Here is a 20,641-nt window from a genome sequence, read left to right on the forward strand (position 1 = left end):
TTGACAAAACGTAATCCAGGAAAGCGAGCATTTAATTTTTTCGATTCCCGTCTCAAACGAGGAAGGGGCAAGAATCCTGTTAGATGACTGGGCTTACGGCAGGTAGAACGAACGATGTTCAATTCGGCAGCGTAGTCCCGACTAGTAAACTAACAAAATCTATCATCTGAAAAAAACCTTTCAGATGGGCTAAAAAGCTTGCAAAATTATCCTGGGAAGAGGAAGAAACTCTCCAACCAGCTTCCTCTCCCGTATCACAACTAATGCCTGCTAAAGCTTAAAATTTATTGGCAGTATGGCAAAGGAAGTCCTGTCTTGCGCTTTCCTGAAGAGCGTCCTTTTGATGAGTGCCTTTGCAAGAATCCTACTGAACGTTGCCGAGAGTCCTGACGTGCAGGACATCGAGCCTTTATAACCCGTAACTGCCTTATCGCAAAGTCTTGACTGCGGTAGTGGCAACTTAAATTTATTGGCAGAATGGCAAAGCTTGCGGTAGAGCAAACGAGATCTTCCCTTGAGCTTTCCTTAACTCCATCCACCTAAGCGAAAAGCAATATTAATTGACAGAGACCTCTTGAATTCACGAAACCCGATGTCTTGCTGGGTTTCGAAGAAGTAGTTGTCTGTTCACTTTAAGCTTCCTCCAGCACGCCTACTTCACATTCTTTGCAGGTGAGGTAGAAGGTATCACCGAAGGTAGAGGTAAAAATTCTTTAGGCCCAAATCTGAAACAAGAGCTTGAAGAGTTCAACAGAAACGTTCAGCCAGGCGACACACCTGGCGTGCGCTGGTGCACGCTCGGCGTCCACTGGCGCGGCGCCTCGGCTGTGGCGTCCACCGGAGCCCGCTCGGCGTCCACTGGCGCGGCCGCGCGTCGTCGTCCACCGGAGCCCCCCGCTCGTCCGTCCACCGAGCCGCGCGTCGGGGGCGTCCAACCGGCGCGCCTGGATTCGGCGTCACTGGCGCGCGGCTTTGGCGTGCACCCGCCGCGCGCCTGGCTTGGGCGTACCGCTCTCAAAAGCTTCCTGCTACTATGACTTTCTTTTACGTATTTCTCGGTGAAAGACGGACACGAGTTCAGGCGACGTTCGCCTTCTTACTTCTCACTGAAACGCATAACGAGAGAGAGAGAGAGAGAGAGAGGAAGTGAAGCGTCCTCTTCTATAAAGCTTCTATTTGAGAGGGCGCAGTCCTTCCGAAAGCTCCAACCCCTGTACAGGGAGGACGCTTCGGCGGACGAGAAGCAATCTTTTCCTTTTCAGGATTCGTGCACGCGCACGCACTTTGGCAGTCTGGGGATTTTCATCAGAAACTGCCGAAGGCACGCCAGATCGGTGGGGGTTCCTTGTAACCCTCCTTAGGCTTTCGACATGCTCCCTCCCCGGGACCTGGGAGTCAAGCAGAGGTCCCGGCCTAGAGGCGAAACGAGGCCGATCTGACGCACCCTCCACTACACAAGGGGTATCACTGCACTTCTGCACTTCACTTTTACTCCTTTAAGCAAGCACTTTCGATTCTAAGTTACGAATCGAAAGAGTATCAGAAAAAGGGCAATTCCTCTACAGACACTGCTTAGGGCCCGAAGGCAACAATGCAGGGTTAGGAGTAACAATTTTACAGAAGTAGCACTTCACGCAATGAAGGAGAGCGAGCACCTCTCGTAGACATATTCATAGCCCGTAGGCCATACTACAGGGTTAGGCAAAATAAAGTCTACAGGAAGGTTAGCAGGTTCACTACCCTGATTTTGTTACTTGTACTGATTAATTGCGTACATACGAATCATACGTCTTCCTTACGGAATTAGACATGTTTACTGATTAATTGCGTACATACGAAACATACGTCTTCCTTACGGAATAGACAAAGTCTCACACTCCTTACATGACAAATCTCAACAAAGAAGCAAGACCCATACCCCTCGTACATACCAAGTGCGGATCTACCGAAGCTTTCGGTAGCCACACCCTATCTTTGCAGACAACCCCGTCTGAAACTAGCCTAACTAGATTCAGATATTTTATGCAAAAATGAATCAAATTCAAATCAATTTAAGATAGCGTATGCCTAGCCACAAATCCCAAATCAGCACCGGCGACAGAAAAATTATGAATAGAAAATGGGAATGGTTCCTGATACCTGCCTCCCAGCGGCGGGAATGGGTACTAACCACCTGACCGACCACTGCGTGTGTCGGAAGTTTTTAAAATTCTGTCGGACTTCAGAAAATACAGCTATATATATATCTGACAGGTAAGTTTCATGAACAAACCAAAGGTTGCTCCTCCTCAACCGAGTCCGCCGGACTACTAAACTCTCCTTCCTCCCTGAGAGGAATCGGAGACTGCTCCTCCGGAGAGGGCGTGCGCCCAACGGGTCTAGCCTTCAGCAAAGACCTTCGAGCTTTGGGTGCAGAAGCTTCTTCAATGCGACCGACTTTCTGTCGATCCTTAGAGCATAAAGAACGAAGAGCGTCTTGACCGCGCTGAGCGTCAAAAGAGGCTACTTGGGCTGTTCTAACTCACTCTAGAGGAGCGTCCTTACGCTTCCCGCTAAAGCGTCCAGCCTTCGCTTTCAAAGCGTCCTTCTGGGCGCTCTCGAAAGTCTTCTCGTACGGCAAAGAGTCTAACAAAGCATCCTGCCGAGCGTCCTCAAAAGCGTCCTGCCGATCGTCCTCCGAAGCTTCCTGACGCGCGGTCTGTGCAGGACGTCGAGAGGGAAGAAAAGCGTCCTGTCCACGAGACTTCCTACAGGAAGAACGAGATCGGGGGAGCCCCGCAGGAGACGCAAGAGGAGAAAGAAACGAACGAGGAGAAGGAGAAGGGGACTGCTGCGTCCTCTTGACAGGCAGCCTGACGTCCTTCCTACGTTTAGGCTCGACTGCTGCTGGGCGAGTCTTCTGAGCCATCAAAGCCGACAATTGGTCTTGAAGGGACACAAGAATGTTCTTCGTTGGTGAAGAAACTAAAGGAGGTGAAGGGCTGAACCTGCGAGGGAAGGACGAGGGGCGAGGGGACGCCTCCGTTCCTTCCTTCTCACAGGTACAGCTACCTGCCTCTCCGAAGAGCGAATGTAGCGCTTCTCAGCGTCATCCTCAGATGACGTCCTACCTCTCTTCTGTGGCGGAAACGCGACCGCAACGATAACGGAGAGAGAGGACGTGAAGCGTCCTCCCTCGGAAAAGTCCTTTTCAATGGACGCGAGTCTCTCCGAGCGCTCCACCCCTTGCGCGGGGAGGGCGCCTCGGAGGACGAAAAACAGTCCTTGAGGATGCGAGCCTGGGCACGCTCCTTGGCAGCCTGGGAACTAACAACAGGTCCTGCCGAAGGGACGCCAGATCGGTGGGGAGCCCCCATAACCCTCTTGCGGCTTTCGACATACCCACTCCCTGAGTACTGGGAGTCCGATAGAGGTCTAGGCCTAGAGGCATTATGGGGCCGATCTGACGCCCCCTCCACAACACTAGGGGCACAATCACACACTTTAACTGAGCCGGTTTCCAAGGCTAACACTTTTGATTCTAGAGTGCGTAACGACTCTAAAATCAGAGAAAGGGCATTATCTTCTCCAGACACAGAATCAGGGCCCGACGGCAACAACACAGGTTTAGGAGAAACAAATTCTACTGGTGTTAATGCAGGTGAAATGTTACTTCCCTTACCTTTCGAAGAACCGCTCTTGGAGAAAGACCTCCTGATTCTATCGCGTTCCAATTTACGCCGATAAGAATCATACACCTTCCATCCATCATCGGTCAAACCTTCGCATTCATTGCACCGATCATCCAATAAACTACATGCCCCCTACACCCCATACATACTGTGTGAGGATCTACCGATGATTAGGTAGCCTCACCTTACAATCACTCTTCACACACACTCTGAAACTCACTGAACTTGATCAGACATCACGTTTACAGAAAAAGCCAACCAAAATCAAAAACAGTCCACTATCGCGTATGCCAATCCAACAATCCAGAATCAATAACCAAAAGTCAATCCAGATACTTAGAACGAGTCAATCCAAAAAATCCTAGGCGGAGGTCTGTAAACAGTTGTTTACCGACCGCGACAGAAAAAATATGAATAGAAAATGGGAATGGTTCCTGATATCCGCCTCCCAGCGGCGGGAATGGGTACTACCACCTGGCCGCCCACTGCGTGTGCCGCGAGTTTTGAAATTCTGTCGGACTTCGGAAAATACAGCTATACGTATATATATCTGTCAGGTAAGTGACATGAACAAAATATATTTAAAGGTAATTAAATTAACTTTTATTAGGCCTAATATTAATTTCAGTTGCCATTGTAATTTGATAATACGACGTTTCGCCCAGATCTGTCAGGGCATGGTCACAGCGATGGTTGCTGGAGGACTGAATCTTAGTGGTGAGTCCTTCGCTATATGAGTCCTTCGCTATATATCATGGTCGTGCGGGCGCTCACGGATGCTCCTGCCAGGACCCGGTAGGGTGCTTGACTTTTCATTGGCTGGCGGCCAGGCGTCGAAACTCTCCGAGGCGAGTTGATCTTCTCAGGTGTGTTGCGTCACCTGGAGCCGGGTTTTCATTGGCTGCGACCGTGGTGACGTAACCCTCCTGGTATTTCTACTAACCTCTTCGATATTGGCCCCGTTCCTGGGCCGCTGGTGGTTCTCGTCTTTGGAGGGGGGGGCTGGGTCTTTCCTTAAACACAGGGCAGGGCAGGAAGGAAAGGGTTACTTGTGTCGTATTAAGGAAGGGTTTCCTGCTCGAGGATAAATAATGCCTCAAGGAGGCGTAGGCGTCGCTGATCGGGGGCTCTTCCAATTATCTTTGTGTTTTTTACGAATTCCTTATATCTGACATCTGATTATATGCCCCAAGATAGATACCTCATTGACTATGTTAAATGTCAACATAGTTGAACACACGTCTCCTTCAAGACGTTTGTACAAACTTGGCATAAGTGAGAGTGTTGTTACGTTAGTCATTTTAGGCAATCAGGAGAGAATGAGATGGATACGGCAACGCAAACCCGTATTCGTCATCTGCCGATTCCAGCGTGAATGACTGCCGAGTTAGTTTATACTACGCTAATATGATGATACATATAATACAATTATAATGCTTTAGTCGGACAGAATCCGATCTTCATTCTGTTCGATTACATTCATATTAACCCTTAAACGCCGACTGGACGTATTTTACGTCGACATTTTTTGTCTCTCGGGTGCCGACTGGACGTATTTTACGTCGACATACAAAAGTTTTTTTTAAAATTCGCGGAAAAATACTTTTAGGCCTACCAGCCGAAAACTCTTGAATCACGCGCTCTGGGGGATGCTGGGAGTTCACGGATCAAGGTGTTGTTTTGTTTACAATAGTTACGCAGGCGCGCAAGCGCGAATTTCTTTCTTGCCGCACTAAGAGTATCTGTGACACATCTCGGAAATTATTTCGTCACTTTGACATAATTTTTTTACCATTTTAAATTAGCCGTTACATGGAGTATTATATATGAAAATGTGCGCATTTTTATGTAGAATACAACAAAAAAATACTCATGATTGTAGCTTTTATCAGTTTTGAGATATTTTCATATAAATAACGATAAGTGCCAAAATTTCAACCTTCGGTCAACTTTGACGCTACCGAAATGGTAGAAAAACGCAATTGTAAGCTAAAACTCTTATATTTTAGTAATATTCAATCATTTAACTTAATTTTGCAACTAATTGGAAGTCTCTAGCACAATATTTCGATTTATGGTGAATTTATGAAAAAACTTTTTCCTTACGTCCGCGCGGTAACTCTTCCGAAAATAATCATACATGCGATTGTGGTAATGTTTGCACCATTTTAAATTAGCCGTTACATAAAGTTTTATATATGAAAATGTGCGCAATTTCATGCAAAACACAACTAAAAACAACCCATAGTTGTAGCTTTTATCAATTTTGAAATATTTTCATATAAAAAATGATAAGTGACAAATTTTCAACCTTCGGTCAATTTTGACTCTACCGAAATGGTCGAAAAACGCAATTGTAAGCTAAAACGCTTATATTCTAGTAATATTCAAGCATTTACCTTCATTTGGCAACAAATTGGAAGTCTCTAGCACAATATTTTGATTTATGGTGAATTTATGAAAAAAATGATATTGTTATGATACAATAAAGTTTCATATATACTTACCTGGCAGACGTATACATAGCTATCGACTCCGTCTTCCCCGACAGAAATTCAAATTTCGCGGCACTCGCTACAGGTAGGTCAGGTGATCTACCGCCCTGCTCTGGGTGGCAGGACTAGGAACCATTCCCGTTTTCTAATCAGATTCTCTCTTCCACCTGTCTCCTGCGGGGAGGCTGGGTGGGTCTTCAATCGTATATATCTGCCAGGTAAGTATGTATGAAACTTTATTGTATCATAACAATATCATTTTCATACATTCAACTTACCTGTCAGATATATACATAGCTGATTGACACCCTTTGGTGGAGGGCAAGAGACAGCTAACTTACTGACTAGACAGGTAAACAACATATGTTGTAGGTATAAATAAAACTTGGTTCCTACCTTATTAGATGGAAGACTTCGTGGCTACTGCCCAGGAGTCTGCTTCATCTCAAGAGCCTTAGCGAGATAGTGATCTGTGGCCAAGAGTTCTTGCTGGTCTGTCGATGGGGTCTTATCCACTTACTCGGCAGAGCCTAACTGGCATTTGTCAAGGGGTGCTAATCCGCTTATATGACAACACGCCTTCTTTAAGGAGCACCACAACCGATCCCGATCACCCAATCCTAACCCGTGTTAGTTTCTAAGATTGTTAAGAGTCATCCCCAAACTCTTAGCAAACAACCACAAACTCGAAAATCATACATACAAAATCAAACAAAATTTTGTACCCCTCTAATAGTCAGCTGTCACTCAATTTCCTAATGAAGAGAAGTGAAGGCCGCCAGTGCGACATCTGACACTCCCATGCACAGGAAACACAAGAACACATCCGACAAGAGGGTTACGTACACATATTTAAGGATCGGTGCTCTCTCCTTTACCCAGAACCGTCTGTGCTGACACAAACGGACCTAGAGAAAAACATTTCTCATACGTTACTCGCACATCTTTTAAATAATGAGATGCAAATACTGAGTTGCATCTCCAATAGGTTGCGTCCAAAATATTTTTAAGTGACATATTCTCTGGAACGCAATTGATGTCGCGATTGCCCTTATCCTCATGAGCTCTTACTCTTAATAGATTAAAAGAGTCATCTGGGCAGTTCTTATGAGCCTCGGTAATTCATTCCAACAAGAAGGCCAAAGCATTTTTTAGACATAGGTCTCTTGGGGTCTTTCACCGAGCACCATAGACCATGTTGTGAGCCTCCCACCGCTTCTTTCTGTCCAGATAGAATTTCAGTGCTCTAACTGGACAAAGTGATCTTTCTATTTCTCTGCCTACTAGTAGCCTACTAGGCTAGTAAGTCCTTTTACCTCGAAACTCCTAGGCCAGGGATTCGAAGGGTTCTCGTTTTTGGCAAGAAAAAGAGTCTGGAATGAACAAATCGCAGAATCTTCTTTGAAGCCAACTCGTGACTCAAGGGCGTGCAACTCGCTGACCCTTTTAGCCGTAGCTAGAGATAGCAGAAATATACACTTTCTAGTGATATCCCGGAATGAAGCCGTATGAGGTGGTTCGAACTTTTCCGAGGACAGAAATTTCAGAACCACATCTAAGTTCCAGCTCGGAATCTTAGGCTCTACTGACTTCGACGTTTCAAAGGAGCGGATGAGATCGTGCAAATCTTTATTATTCATCAAGTCTAAGCCCCTGTTTCTAAAGACTGACGAAAGCATACTTCTGTATCCTTTAATTGTTGGTACAGAAAGATGTAACTTTTCCCTCAGGAAAAGAAGGAAATCCGCAATTTCGGTTACAGAGGTATTGGAAGAGGACAGCTTCTTCGACCTGCACCAGTTTCTGAAAACTTCCCACTTCGACTGGTACACTCGCCTAGTAGATGATCTGCGGGCTCTAGCAATTGCGCTTGCCGCCTTGCGAGAAAACCCTCTCGCTCTGACAAGTCTTTCGATAGTCGAAAGGCAGTCAGAGCAAGAGCGGGTAGATTTTTGATGGTACCTCTCGAAGTGGGGTTGTTTGAGCAGATCTATCCTGTGTTTGGAAGAGATCTGGGGAAGTCCACTGTCCACTCCATCACCTCCGTGAACCAAATTCGGGATGGCCAATATGGGGCTATCAGAGTCATTCTGGTTCCCTTCGAGGCCACAAACTTTCTGACTACTTCCCCCAGAATCTTGAATGGGGGAAAAGCGTACACGTCTAGCCCTGACCAGTCCAGGAGAAAGGCGTCTATTGCATAAGCCCTGGGATCTTCTACCAGGGCGCAAAATGTATCTATCCTTTTGGAGAGAAACGTGGCGAATAGATCTATCTGCGGTTTCCCCCAAAGATACCAAAGGTTCTGACAGACTTCCGAGTGGAGGGTCCATTCTGTAGGAAGGACCTGGAACCTCCTGCTCAGTCTGTCCGCTCTCACGTTCCTCTCCCCTTGAACAAATCTCGTTAGAAGAACCACGTTCCTTTGATTTGCCCAAATCAGCAGATCTCTTGCCAGTTCGTATAGGGCGAGAGAGTGAGTTCCTCCTTGTTTCTTGACATAAGCCAGAGCGGTCGTATTGTCGGAGTTTATCTGTATCACTTTGTCTCTGACTATCTGCTCGAAGCTCCTTAGCGCGAGGTGAATCGCAAAGAGCTCCTTGCAATTTATGTGCCATGACACCTGCTCTTCCGACCAGGTGCCTGACACTTCCTTGGACCCTAAAGTCGCACCCCAACCTGTCTCCGACGCGTCTGAGAACAATGTCAGGTTTGGGTTCCGAACTTCTAAGGATACTCCTTTGTTTTCTTCTAAGGGGGTCAACCACCACCTTAATTGTTGCTTTACTTCTAATGAGATTGGAAACGTGTCCGAGATCTGTCCTGTCTTCCAACTCCAACTGCTTCTCAGGAAGAACTGAAGCGGACGAGATGTAGTCTTCCTAGAGGGAAAGAACTGTTCGAGCGAGGAAAGGTCCCCAGAAGGCTCAACCATTCCCTCGCTGAAGTACGCTCTTTCTCTAAGAAGCTCAATACTGTGGCACAGCCTTTCCTTACTCTCTCTTGAGAAGGAAATACTCGAAAACCCCGAGAATCCATCTGAATCCCCAGATAGACTACGTTCTGGCTGGGGACCATCTGAGATTTCTCGAGGTTCACGATTAATCCTAATGTCTTTGTCAATTCCAGGATTGTTGACAGGTCCTCCAGACACTGCTTTTGAGACCTGGCCCTGATGAGCCAGTCGTCCAGGTATAGGGAGAACGTTTATCCCTTTCATGTGAAGGTGTTTTGACACATTTTCATCAAGTCTGTAAAGACTTGGGGAGCCGTAGAAAGGCCGAAACACAGGGCCCTGAACTGATAGATCCTTCCTCGAACATGAACGAAGGTACTTCCTCGACGAATGGTGAATCGGACGTGGAAATATGCGTCTTGAAGATCTAGGGACGCCATCCAATCTCCTTGACGGAGAGCTGCAAGTACTGAGGCAGACGTTTCCATGCTGAACTTCTGTTGTAGTACGAATTTGTTCAGTGAACTTACATCCAGTACCGGTCTCCATCCCCGAGGCTTTCGCTACGAGAAACAAGCGATTGTAAAACCCCGGGGAGCTTGATCCAGTACCAGCTCTATTGCTCTTTTGTCCCACATTTGTTCCACATTTGACGAAGAGTATCCATCAGAACAGGGTCCCTGTATCTGGCTGACAGTTCCTCGGTGATGTTGTCAAGGGGGTCTGTCCTTGAATGGGATATAATAACCCTTCTTGATTATTGACATCGACCAAGGATCGGATCCTATGGTCTTCCCATGCTCCCGCAAAGAATTGTAACCTGGCTCCTACAGGTGTCTGGAGGAAAGATTTCTCATTTTCCCTTCTTAAAGGGACGGAAGGCAGATCTTCCCCTTTTTTCCGTTGACTTTCTTCTGACGATGGATCTAGCCTGAGGGCCTCCTCGAAAGGGCTGCTGTTGTTGAGCTGGCCTAGAGGCTTTCTTTTCCTCACTAGCCACAGGTCTATTTTTCCTTGAGGATTGCCTTAAAAGATCTTGAGTGGCTTTCTCAGTTAGTGAATGGGCAATGTCTCTCACCAACTGCGAAGGAAATAAATGTTTCAGAGAGAGGCGATACAGCAAAGCGGATCTCTGCGAAGGCGAGACGGCCTTAGTGAGAAAGGCACTATGAACAACCGCTCTCTTCTTTAGTATTCCCGCACCGAAGAGGGAGCACACTTCCGCCGATCCATCTTGAACCGCCTTATCAATGCATGTAAGGATGCTATGCAAGGTTTCAGGGCTTAGTTGTTCTTTTTCATGGGACTTCTTAGCAATAACCCCAAGGGACCAATCTAGGAAGTTAAATACTTCTAAGGTATGGAAAAAGTCCCTTGCCCAGGAGATGGTCCATTTCCGAAAGACCCCATGTTGCTTTCGCTGAATTTAAGGCATGTCTCCTCGACGAGTCTACGAGACTGGAGAAGTCCGATTCAGCTGAAACGGGCAGAGACAATCCCATATTTTCTCCCGTTTCGTACCATATGCCTCTCCTACCCCTTAGTTTAGCGGGAGGCATGCAAAAGATTGTCCTTCCTAACTCCTTCTTAGTCGTGATCCAGAGTCAGAGATTGTAAGGCCCTTTTCATGGATATGGCCGGCTTCATTTTCAGGAAAGATGAAGACTTGTGTGCCTTCGTACTTGAAAATAGAGAGCGAGGAGAAGGAGGAGCGGCTGGAGTCAATGCATCTCCATATTCTTCTAAGAGAAGAGTAGAAAGAACTTTGTAATTCGAAAGCCCTTCTCTGTTAGTAACTTTGTCCTCCGAGACGTCATCTAAATTAATAGGATCGGAAGGAGAAGGCTCCCTTCCCTCCTCTGTCTCCTCTCTTGATTTCTTCCTTTCCGAAGAAAAAGCACTTCTATTAGGAGAGGGCTAGGAGTAACTCTCTCCTTACGTTTATCATTAGGCGGGAGGTCAAGTATCACTGCTTTACGTCTGTTAGACTCCTATCGGATGTCAAGCTCTTCATGAGGAGAATGCGCCTGGCGTTTAGCAGGAGTATCTCGCTGAGAATACTCCTGGGGCCTGGTAGGAGTATCCTGTCTGGAATACTCCTGGCGCCTGACAGTCGTTACACTCTTCGAATACTCCTGCCGTCTGGTAGGCGCATCCCGCTCCAAATACTCCTGGCACCTGTTAGGAGTATTAAGCTCAGAATACTCCTGGCGCTTGGTAGGCGCATCGCGCTTTGAATACTCCTGGCGCCTGGTAGGAGTAAAAAGTCTAGAATACTCCCTGGCGTCCTGGTAGGAGTATCGAGGGTCAGAGTACTCAAGGCGCCTGGCAGGAGTATCTCTTCCCGAATACTCCTGACCTATGGAAGGCGCGTCTAGTTCCGAATACTCCCGTGGCTTGGTAGGAGTATCGCTCATGGAATGCGCCTTTCGAACGGCAAGTATATTGCGCTTAGCGGGCGCTATACTCCTATCAGGAGTTCTCTCTTCTCCGGTTGGCTCTTGTTGCTTGGATGAAGATCTGGGCCTAGAACGATCTACAGTAAAGTCAGGCTCTTTGCGCCTACTTGCGCCTGGCTCCTAGTTGGCGCCTGACGCTTGGCAGGAGTTACTTCCTTTCCCACGTCTCGCCTGCCTAGCGCACCGCTCCCCCCAGAGATGGCCGCTTGTGCGACAACTCCCCTGGAGGGTTCGTCGCGCCCGACAGGAGATCGGTATTTGGATCTCTTAATCGGAAGCCTGTCATCCTTTTTACGAGTAGGCTCTTTAGAAAGTACTCCTACCAAAGACGCTAATTGCTCCTGTACATTCATCAAAATTTTCCTGGTCGAAGGCTCATTCGAATCAGGAGAAGGAGATCTGGAAGGCGCTCAAGAGTCTTTTACATTCCAAGGATCAACTCCTTTCTAGCTTTCTTGATTACCGAAGGCGCATCCTCTTCAGAGAAGCGCTCGGGGCTAGAATTGAGCTCAGGTTCTTTCCAATTCCTTTTCAGCGGACGTGAAAGCTTCGATTCCTTCCATCCTCTTCTCGGAGAAGGCGAACTAGATGATGAAAAGCACTCACGAAGGACGCTTTTCCTATAGCTGTCCCTGGCAGTCTGAGATGTATAAGATTCTGCCAAAGGGACGCCTGATCGTTGGGGATTCTCCACGACCCCCGTAAGGCTTTCAACTTTCCTTCTCCTCTGGGCCAGGGAGCTTGGAAGAGGTCTAGGCCTGGGAGCGTCGCAGAGACGACCAGACGCCCCCTCCACTACACTGGGGACACTAACATCACTCGAGAAACCACATTCACTTCTCTACCTTCCAATGCTTCCATTTTTTCTTGCATTTTTTTGAAGGGAAGCTCTGAGTTCCGCTATTTCTGAGGCGGAATCAGAGGGATTAACTTGTGAACGGGCTGAAATAGAATGGGCAAAATTATGAGAAGAAGAAGAAGCTACAGAACTACTAGACATCTTCCGGCTTTTGTAAGCCGCCTTCCTCTCTCTATCTTTCTCTAACTTCTTCTAGTAAGAAGTCAGATTCTTCCATTCTTGCGCACTCAATCTCTCACACTCGTTACACGTATTCTCAATTGAGCATTCAACCCTTCTACAACCACTGCATGTAGTGTGAGGATCTACCGAAGCTTCCGGAATCCTCACCTTACAGCCCTCATTCACACACACTCTGAAGCTAACACTAGAATCAGACATATTCACGAAAATCCAAAGCGAAGTCCAAAAAACAGTCCATGATAGCGAATGCCAAACAACGATCCAAGTACGTCACCAAAAATCAGTCGAAAGATGATCAAAAGCGTTGTGAAAAAAGAATTCCAGTCAGGAGGAAGTAACAACAATGTTGATACTACCGGCGACAGAGAGAATCTGATTAGAAAACGGGAATGGTTCCTAGCCTGCCACCCAGAGCAGGGCGGTAGATCACCTGACCTACCTGTAGCGAGTGCCGCGAAATTTGAATTTCTGTCGGGGACGACGGAGTCGATAGCTATCTATATATCTGACAGGTAAGTTGAATGTATGAAAATAACATTTTCTTTACGTCCGCACGGTAACTCTTCCGAAAAAATCATACGTGCGATTGTGGTAATGTTTGCACCATTTTAAATTAGCCGTTACATAACGTTTTATATATGAAAATGTGCGCAATTTCATGTATAATACAACAAAAAATAGTTGAAGGTTGTAGCTTTTCTATTTTCGAAATATTTGCATATAAATCACGATAAATAGAAAAAAAAACCACGTTCGGTCAAATTTGACTCTACCGAAATGGTCGAAAAACGCAATTGTAAGATAAAACTCTTACAGTCTAGCAATATTCAGTGATTTATCTTCATCGTGAAACAAATTCGAAGTCTCTAGCACAATATTTAAATTTATGGTGAATTTTTAAAAAAAACTTCCCTCCGCGCACGGATTCTCCGCCACAAGGAGGAGGAACTGCGATAGATACCTCTCGGATTCCTCCTGCCACTTGCGCGTACGTCCTGGTCGGTCCGAAGATCGAACCTGGTACTTACAGCGTCGTGACGGGATCGTGCGGGGCATGCCCCTCACGATCACCCCGCTGTGCCTCGCTCTTCCTGGTGCAAACCGAGGAAGTTGCAGGCACGGGAGAGGCGGAAGGGGCATGACACGCAGCTCCTCTTTCGCCTCCTCGCTGGCAGAACCAGCGGGCTTGGAGGGCTGCAGGCGATCGCCAACTTGCAGGCCTAGTCGAGCCGTTTCCCAGGGAAACTGCTGGACCGAGAACAGCGGCCCCGATCTCGTGTGCAGAGGAGTGCTGCTGGTCCCCCTATCCGCCCAGTCCCTGTGGGAGCGGCGGTCAGGAGACCTGCAGAGACCACTGTCGTGGTGAGACCGGTGCGTGTCCTCGCGGCGCGTCATACCGCTGGTACCAGCCAAGGCTGGCACCAACGATCGAGAGGGGGGAACCTCTTCCCAGCCTCAGCCCGTGGCTGGTCAGAGACAGTCACGTCTACCAGGGTTACCAGCTGGTCGCTGCGAGAGCGGCCGCTGGCCTGGCGAGAGTCACCTGAGCGGCTCTCACCAGCTTCTGCTCCGTGCCACAGTCCTGGCGCCGAGCGAACTCTGGCGCCAAAATTTGGCTATACGCTCTCCCGCGGGAGATCGTATACTCGGAACTTCTCGCGAACGAGAGACCGAGCCGGAACCTGGCGTAGCGGCAGCGCCGCAAACACCAGGCGAGGAAATACCGGTGGTAGTCGGTACGCCTCTGGTCCCCGTCTTCTTCTTCCTTGCAGAAGGGGAGACGGGCCCTATTCCCAAAAGAGCAGGAGGACCGGCAGAAGAACCCCCCCGTCCCACGGGAGTGGAACGAGCCCTTAGAAGTTCCCAAAGGAGCCTTCTTAGGGGGGAAACCCGGGTTACCAGGTGGTCGCTGCGAGAGCGGCCGCTGGTCTGGCGAGAGTCACCTGAGCGGCTCTCACAAGCCTTCTGCTCCGTGCCGCGGTCTTGGCGCCGAGCGAACTCTGGCGCCGAAACTTTGGCTGCACGGTCTCCCGAGGGAGAGCGTACACTCGAAAGACCGAGCCGGAACCTGGCGTAGCGGCATCGCCGCTAGCACCAGGCGAGGAAGTACCAGCGCTAACTGGTACTCCTCTGGTCCCCGTCTATCTCTTCCTTACGGAAGGGGAGACGGGCCCCGCTCCCGAAGGAGCAGGAGGACTAGCAGAAGGAACCCCCTTCCCACCGGGGTGGGACGGGCCCTTAGAAGTTCCCGAAGGAGACTTCTTAGGGGGGGAGGCAGCCTTCTTCTTCTTCGGCTTATGGGCCTTAGAAGTCAAGGGGAAAAGAGGCAGCCAGCAGACGATGAAGACGAAGATGACACCTTCCTCTTCTTCTTCCTCTTCCTCGTCAGCTCACGCAGGACAGTCGTCAGGTTCTCCATCCAGGCCGGAGCCGGGGCTATTGCCGAAGCAACAAGGCCCGACTGCACCTGTCCGGAAGGACCTGGGACTGGGGAAGATACACCGTGGGCAGGACCAGCATGGACAGGCGCAGGAACGAGGAGCGACAGGTACAGCAACCAGCTCAGGAGCGCAGGAACAGCGGCAGCGGTAAACCCAGAAGGGACAGCCAAGCCAGCAGCGGGAACCACATCAGCGGCAGATACGGCAGGCCCTGCCATCGCCTCGTAGAATCATCGGCAGCCAGCGGGAACCTGGGTACTGGCGGCCGGTCCAGGGGCGAGCTGCTGGAACAGCGGAAGTCTGGGCAGGCAACACGAAGAACACAGGGCGGCGGCGGCATACCCCCCCTCGGTACGGCGGCGACCGGCCCTAGTAGCGGCAGACGGCGTCACCGACACAGCATGGGGAGTGTAGACCAGGCGGGGGGGCCAGACCAGCATTAAGCGGCCGTGGAGGTAGTAGTGGAGACCGCCCCAGACCTCGCTAGACGCTGCAGCAGCCCGTGGATGCTAGGCACGCCCTGCCGCCGCGGTGGTCCATACCTGTCCAAGGTCGTCTCCCACGGATGTAGCACCTGCGGTAGCACAGATAGATTAGTAAGAGGGGTTCCCTCACGCATGGGGGGAAGACATGCCCCACCCCGAACGCAAGGAAGACCCCAAATACAAAATACAACGAGGAAGCTGAGCGGGGGGCAGGAAGAAGACGAAGAATCGGATACCAAGGGAGTCGCGGGAGAGCTTTCCGACGACTTCCTGGCAGACCTTCGCTTCCTCTACCCCCGCACAGCAGTGAAAAGTAATATGAAAATGAAACAGAATACTGCCCTTGCGATTCACTTCATAGAACTTAAAGGGGAAAAGATCAATTCCCGGGTAAGAGCGGAAACTTGATCCATAATAATATGATGCTATCATAAAATATATATGAAAATGAAACAGAATACTGCACTTGCGATTTCGATTTCACTTTCACAGAAAAATCGTAAGGATCAATTCCCGGGTAAGAGCGAAAATTGATCCAAATTAAAATTGATGCAAATAAATAAATGAAAATGAAAAGAATACAGCAATTGCGAATCCACTTTCATTGCATTCTATCAAACAAAATAAGAGGCTCGTGCCGAGCGCAATCACGCTCTCGGCAACGAACGCACAGGGCAAAAATATAATGAAAAGAGTACTTACATTTTTCAATTAAACACTTTCGCCCAAAATACATGACTTGGCGCGAGCGCGCCCGCCCTCGGCACCGAGACATAATTCAAGGGTTCAATTCATGAAAAGAGAGGAAATCGCCGCATCTACGGCGATAGCTCCATGTTGGTTCATAATTAAGTAATGAAAATGAAAACAGTGTACTTACAGTTTCATTTTCAAGTCAAACAAACCATTAGTAGAAAACACAATATAAACAAAGCATACGACGATGAAGCGGGCAGAGAGCGATGACGAACACGTCCTTCACACCCGCGGCCGAAAGCAAAAGTGATTTGTTTACCTCGCGCGACTGTCGGACAAGCAGTTAACTACCGTTCTCCCCTTGTTCGAAGCTTACGACCGTTCCAGCTGCCGCTAGCTACTTCCTATTGTTAAAGGACCGATGGTTTGTATTACGTATCGGAACAAATATAAATGAAAAATGAAAAAGAGTACTGCACTTACAATTTTCACTTTCACCCAAAAATACACGGCTCGGCATGAGCGCGCTCCCGCCCTCGGCACCAAGCACAAAGGACTTAGGGATCGATCTCAAGAAAACTCTCAATTTTCCACATTTACGCCCCTCAACCCCGGGCACAGTTGTCAGGTAATAGGAGGCGCGAGATTACATCGATCCTTGATCCATAACCATAAATAAACAAAGTGTATATGAAAAATGAATATGCGTACTTACAGTTCACTTTTACACACACAAATAGTAAGAGAAAACACAAATATCCTGAAAGCACATGACGATGAAGCGAGCAAAAAGCGATGAAGAGCATGTCTACACACCAGCAGGCCGAAAGCAAAAGTGGTTCTTCACCTCCCAGTCGCGCGGCGCGCGCACTGTCGGACAAGCAGTTAAGTACCGAACCCCTTGTTCGAAAGCTTACGACCTATCCAGCTGCCGCTAGTAACCTTCCTATTGTAAAAGGACCGAAAGGTTTGTATCCCGTGTCCGAACAATTCAGTTTTGTGAAGATAGATAATTTTGTTAAAACAATGTTGCATTGTTTTGGTGACCGGTTGGATGACTGGGGTGTTACAGTGAAAGGTCGAATTGAGTACTACTATGGTTGTGACTTTCGATCCGGGCATGATATTCCCAATAGGTTTAAGATGGGACCAAATACAAAGCAAAGAAAATCAGGACGACCCAAAAATGAAGACAAAGATCAGGCCTTTTTGAAAATGTGCTCTTATCTTGAAGCTAGTGATGAGGAACAATTGACAGTCTGCCCTAAGGGAAAAAATGAAAGAATATCTTTGCATTGAAGATTCCTTTCCGTATGGCAATCAGTACCTTAAACAAAAATTGAGAGAGCATTATGGGGACTAAATATATATAATAGAAGGAGAAGGCCAAAATGATATTGTTACAATGAGGGAAACAAGTTCTCACATCCTTCGACCATACTTCATGTGTCATAGGGACACTGATGAGGAATCTCAGAAGGGAAGAATTATCAAAACTACTGCTAGACTTATCAAAAGTGATATAAAAACTGAAGTTCCCTCTGTTACAGACCAATATCCAGGTACAGATATGCTAAAACTTGATCTTGCTTTGAAGTATCTTCCAGACAGTCTTCGCACATTACTGGATATTTCGTTTGTGGGGAAAGATAAGAGCCAAAAGGTTGCAGGGGTTGGACAGGCAATCATTCAGGCAGTATGTCCTTGGAACTTTTCTATCCCCAATATAGATAGGTCTTGCCTTACAAACACATCATTTGTATCGTTCAAGGTTCCTTGTAGATAATTTGCGTAAGATCCTTGCAGATAATTTGCGTAAGATGGGATTTTGCTTATCATATAGAGAAGTTCTGAAATTTGAAAAGAATGCTGCTGACACTGCTGCTGTAGATATTTTGGGTGAGGGTATTGATTTAGCAGATGTGACTGTTCTGTTTGCTGCTGACAACGTTGATCACAATATTCTTTCAATCTATGGTAGAGGCTCCGGTATTTCTACAGAAGCAGTCCGCACGGACTGCAAGGAACGTAACCGCGGATACGACATCCACTTGGGATTGGGGCGTCCAATGTATTTCGCCGTGTTTAGTACTGGCCCCTGGGGGTTTAATTACAGTCGTCCAAATAAATATGACTTAAAATTCTTGTTCAGTAGGTAAAACTGCATAGAAAAACCGCAACTGCCATAGTCTAGGCCGCCGCGGATAAGTACCCTAGATATGCCGAGGCTCCTTCCATGGGAAGGGGATAGGCTAATTGCTGCTTTGACTCCAGGTCAAAAATGAAGACAGGTCATTCGAAGACAAATTGTTTCAGAACTTAAATATGTGGAGAACACAAGGATTGACATCTAGTGGACTATCGCTTTGCCAACCATGCCTGCCATAAGGTACAAGTGTTTAAACAAATAACAAAAAACACAAAATGTGCTCAAACATTGGATATTCTATGGGAACTACCTATCATTAAGCTTTAAACAGGAAACTCCAAACTGGTCTGGTATGATGCATATAATGCATCAGGGGTACAAACACCGTGGTCAATCCTTAGGTAATTACCTAGTACCTATACCTAGTAGCCTATGTATCTGCCCATGACTGACTTGTACTCAGGTGACAAGAGCTGCCTTTTGTCCACACTGGAATTTATTCATAAGCAAGCAGTAAAACATGGTATCACACCAATAACATTTGACCAGCCTCTACATCAACTTGTCTAGGGTCCATCTATACCCTATACTAGGTAGTTCGGTAAATGGTATTTAGGCTAGCCTATACCTATGTACCTAAGTCTGTTAGCCTAATAGCCTAGTTCTAACAATGAAGAGGCAAACTCTCTCTCCCAGACGACGAAATGAAACACATAGGAAAAGACGAAATGAAAAACAATGCATCTGGCCTGAAAGTGAATAGAAATGCATGACAATTCCTACAACATACAATTTCTACAACATAGCGAGCCTTGCATAACATGATTTGCCGTGGGTTAGCTCAGCTGCAGACGACGCAGCCGAAACACCACCACAACTTACCTTTGTATATTAACCCGGGACCTATTCTCTGATGTAGAAGCTTCGGAGTAGATTTGAGTGATATCGAGACTCCTGCATGAGAAATTCTATAAAACCTAACTTGATATAAATAAGCACGGCAGGATAAGTTTTTTAAAAGGGGTACCACACCGCTCAACCCCATGGTAGCCGCCATGTTGTTAGTGGCGGAATGAAATAAATCCGACCTCTCATAGATCCCTAGTCGGAATTTGTTTACTATACGCTTTCTTTCTATTTCACCAATTTATGGAATAATAAAAAACATAATGTGTTTCCCTTTCAATTAATGATCTCTTGCGGCTCAAGTGCTACAGGGAAAAATATAAAAAGCTATGGTAAGGTAATGCAACTCGATTCAAGTTTTCTCTTCAAATTACTTCACTATTCACTATTCCGTGAATGGTGGAAGGATGGAGGCAGCTTACATATAAGAAACTGAAATGCTTCAGTATGTTATGATTAAGAATATATTGCAATTCTAATAAACTTTATTATCTCTGCATTCGTTGTAAAGAAGAGGGATAGATGACCTTGGTAAGTGCGTTCAACAGGGTGATTAGTATCAACTGAGATAAACTCAAGATCATTTTGAAACTCTTTAGTTATTATTATTATTATTATTATTATTATTATTATTATTATTATTATTATTATTATTATTATTATTATTATTCCCGTTCTTTCAGGTAGGCCTCTATTCACCTACTACCTCATCAGAATTTACAACTGTCAATTTGTAATTTTTCCTCCGTTTATTTTTGGAGGGGGGTTGGTGGTGGATGGGGGTGTGGGGGAAGAGTTAGATGGTGAAAAAGACAGAGTGGTTTTCTTTCTGTTCCCTCCCATTTTAACGATATTGCCCGTCATGCTACATAAAAGACAAAGAAAACAGATTTTTAAAAATGACAACAATGAATTTACATTCTTAACAGGAAAATTAATTTGAAAGCTTCTGAAATCAAATAGAACTTCTTAAATGACAAGCAACCTAGGTTATCAATAGAACGACATTTCGCAAATGTTTGACTTTTTTTTACAGAATGATAGCAGTGTTTGCAGACAAGAGGGAGGTGCCGTTCGAAAGGTAAGAAGACCAGATCGCGCTTCGTGATCATTACTAGATTGTTCGACGGCAAGATCTAGGCCGTGTTTACATATAAATAGGTTTAAATAATACGCCGTTGTAGGGCTCAGGTTGCTCTTTCGAACAAGAAAAGTATAAACTATAAGAGCGATTTCAGTTATAATACTGTGAGAATAGAGCAGAAATATGGATTTACATATGCTATTTAGCATTACCACTGATAGCAGAATACAGCTGATGTCTTGCGTCATTGTAAGGTA

The 20,641-nt window shown here is 46.8% G+C and overlaps 1 protein-coding gene across 3 annotated transcripts in view; it reads right to left on the bottom strand.

Annotated features, from left to right (window-relative positions):
* LOC135216361 (protein tumorous imaginal discs, mitochondrial-like) overlaps positions 1-19,480 on the bottom strand; it is a 162,677-nt gene extending 143,197 nt beyond the window's left edge. For all 3 annotated transcript variants that reach the window (XM_064251603.1, XM_064251604.1, XM_064251605.1), the window contains exon 1: positions 19,277-19,480. In XM_064251603.1, the coding sequence (XP_064107673.1) occupies positions 19,277-19,451 (175 nt within the window). In that variant the 5' untranslated portion in view covers positions 19,452-19,480. The remainder of the gene's footprint in view (positions 1-19,276) is intronic.
* Between the last annotated feature and the right edge of the window lie 1,161 nt (positions 19,481-20,641).

The sequence above is a fragment of the Macrobrachium nipponense genome, chromosome 6 (assembly GCF_015104395.2).
Source record: "Macrobrachium nipponense isolate FS-2020 chromosome 6, ASM1510439v2, whole genome shotgun sequence".
Taxonomy (NCBI): domain Eukaryota; kingdom Metazoa; phylum Arthropoda; class Malacostraca; order Decapoda; family Palaemonidae; genus Macrobrachium; species Macrobrachium nipponense.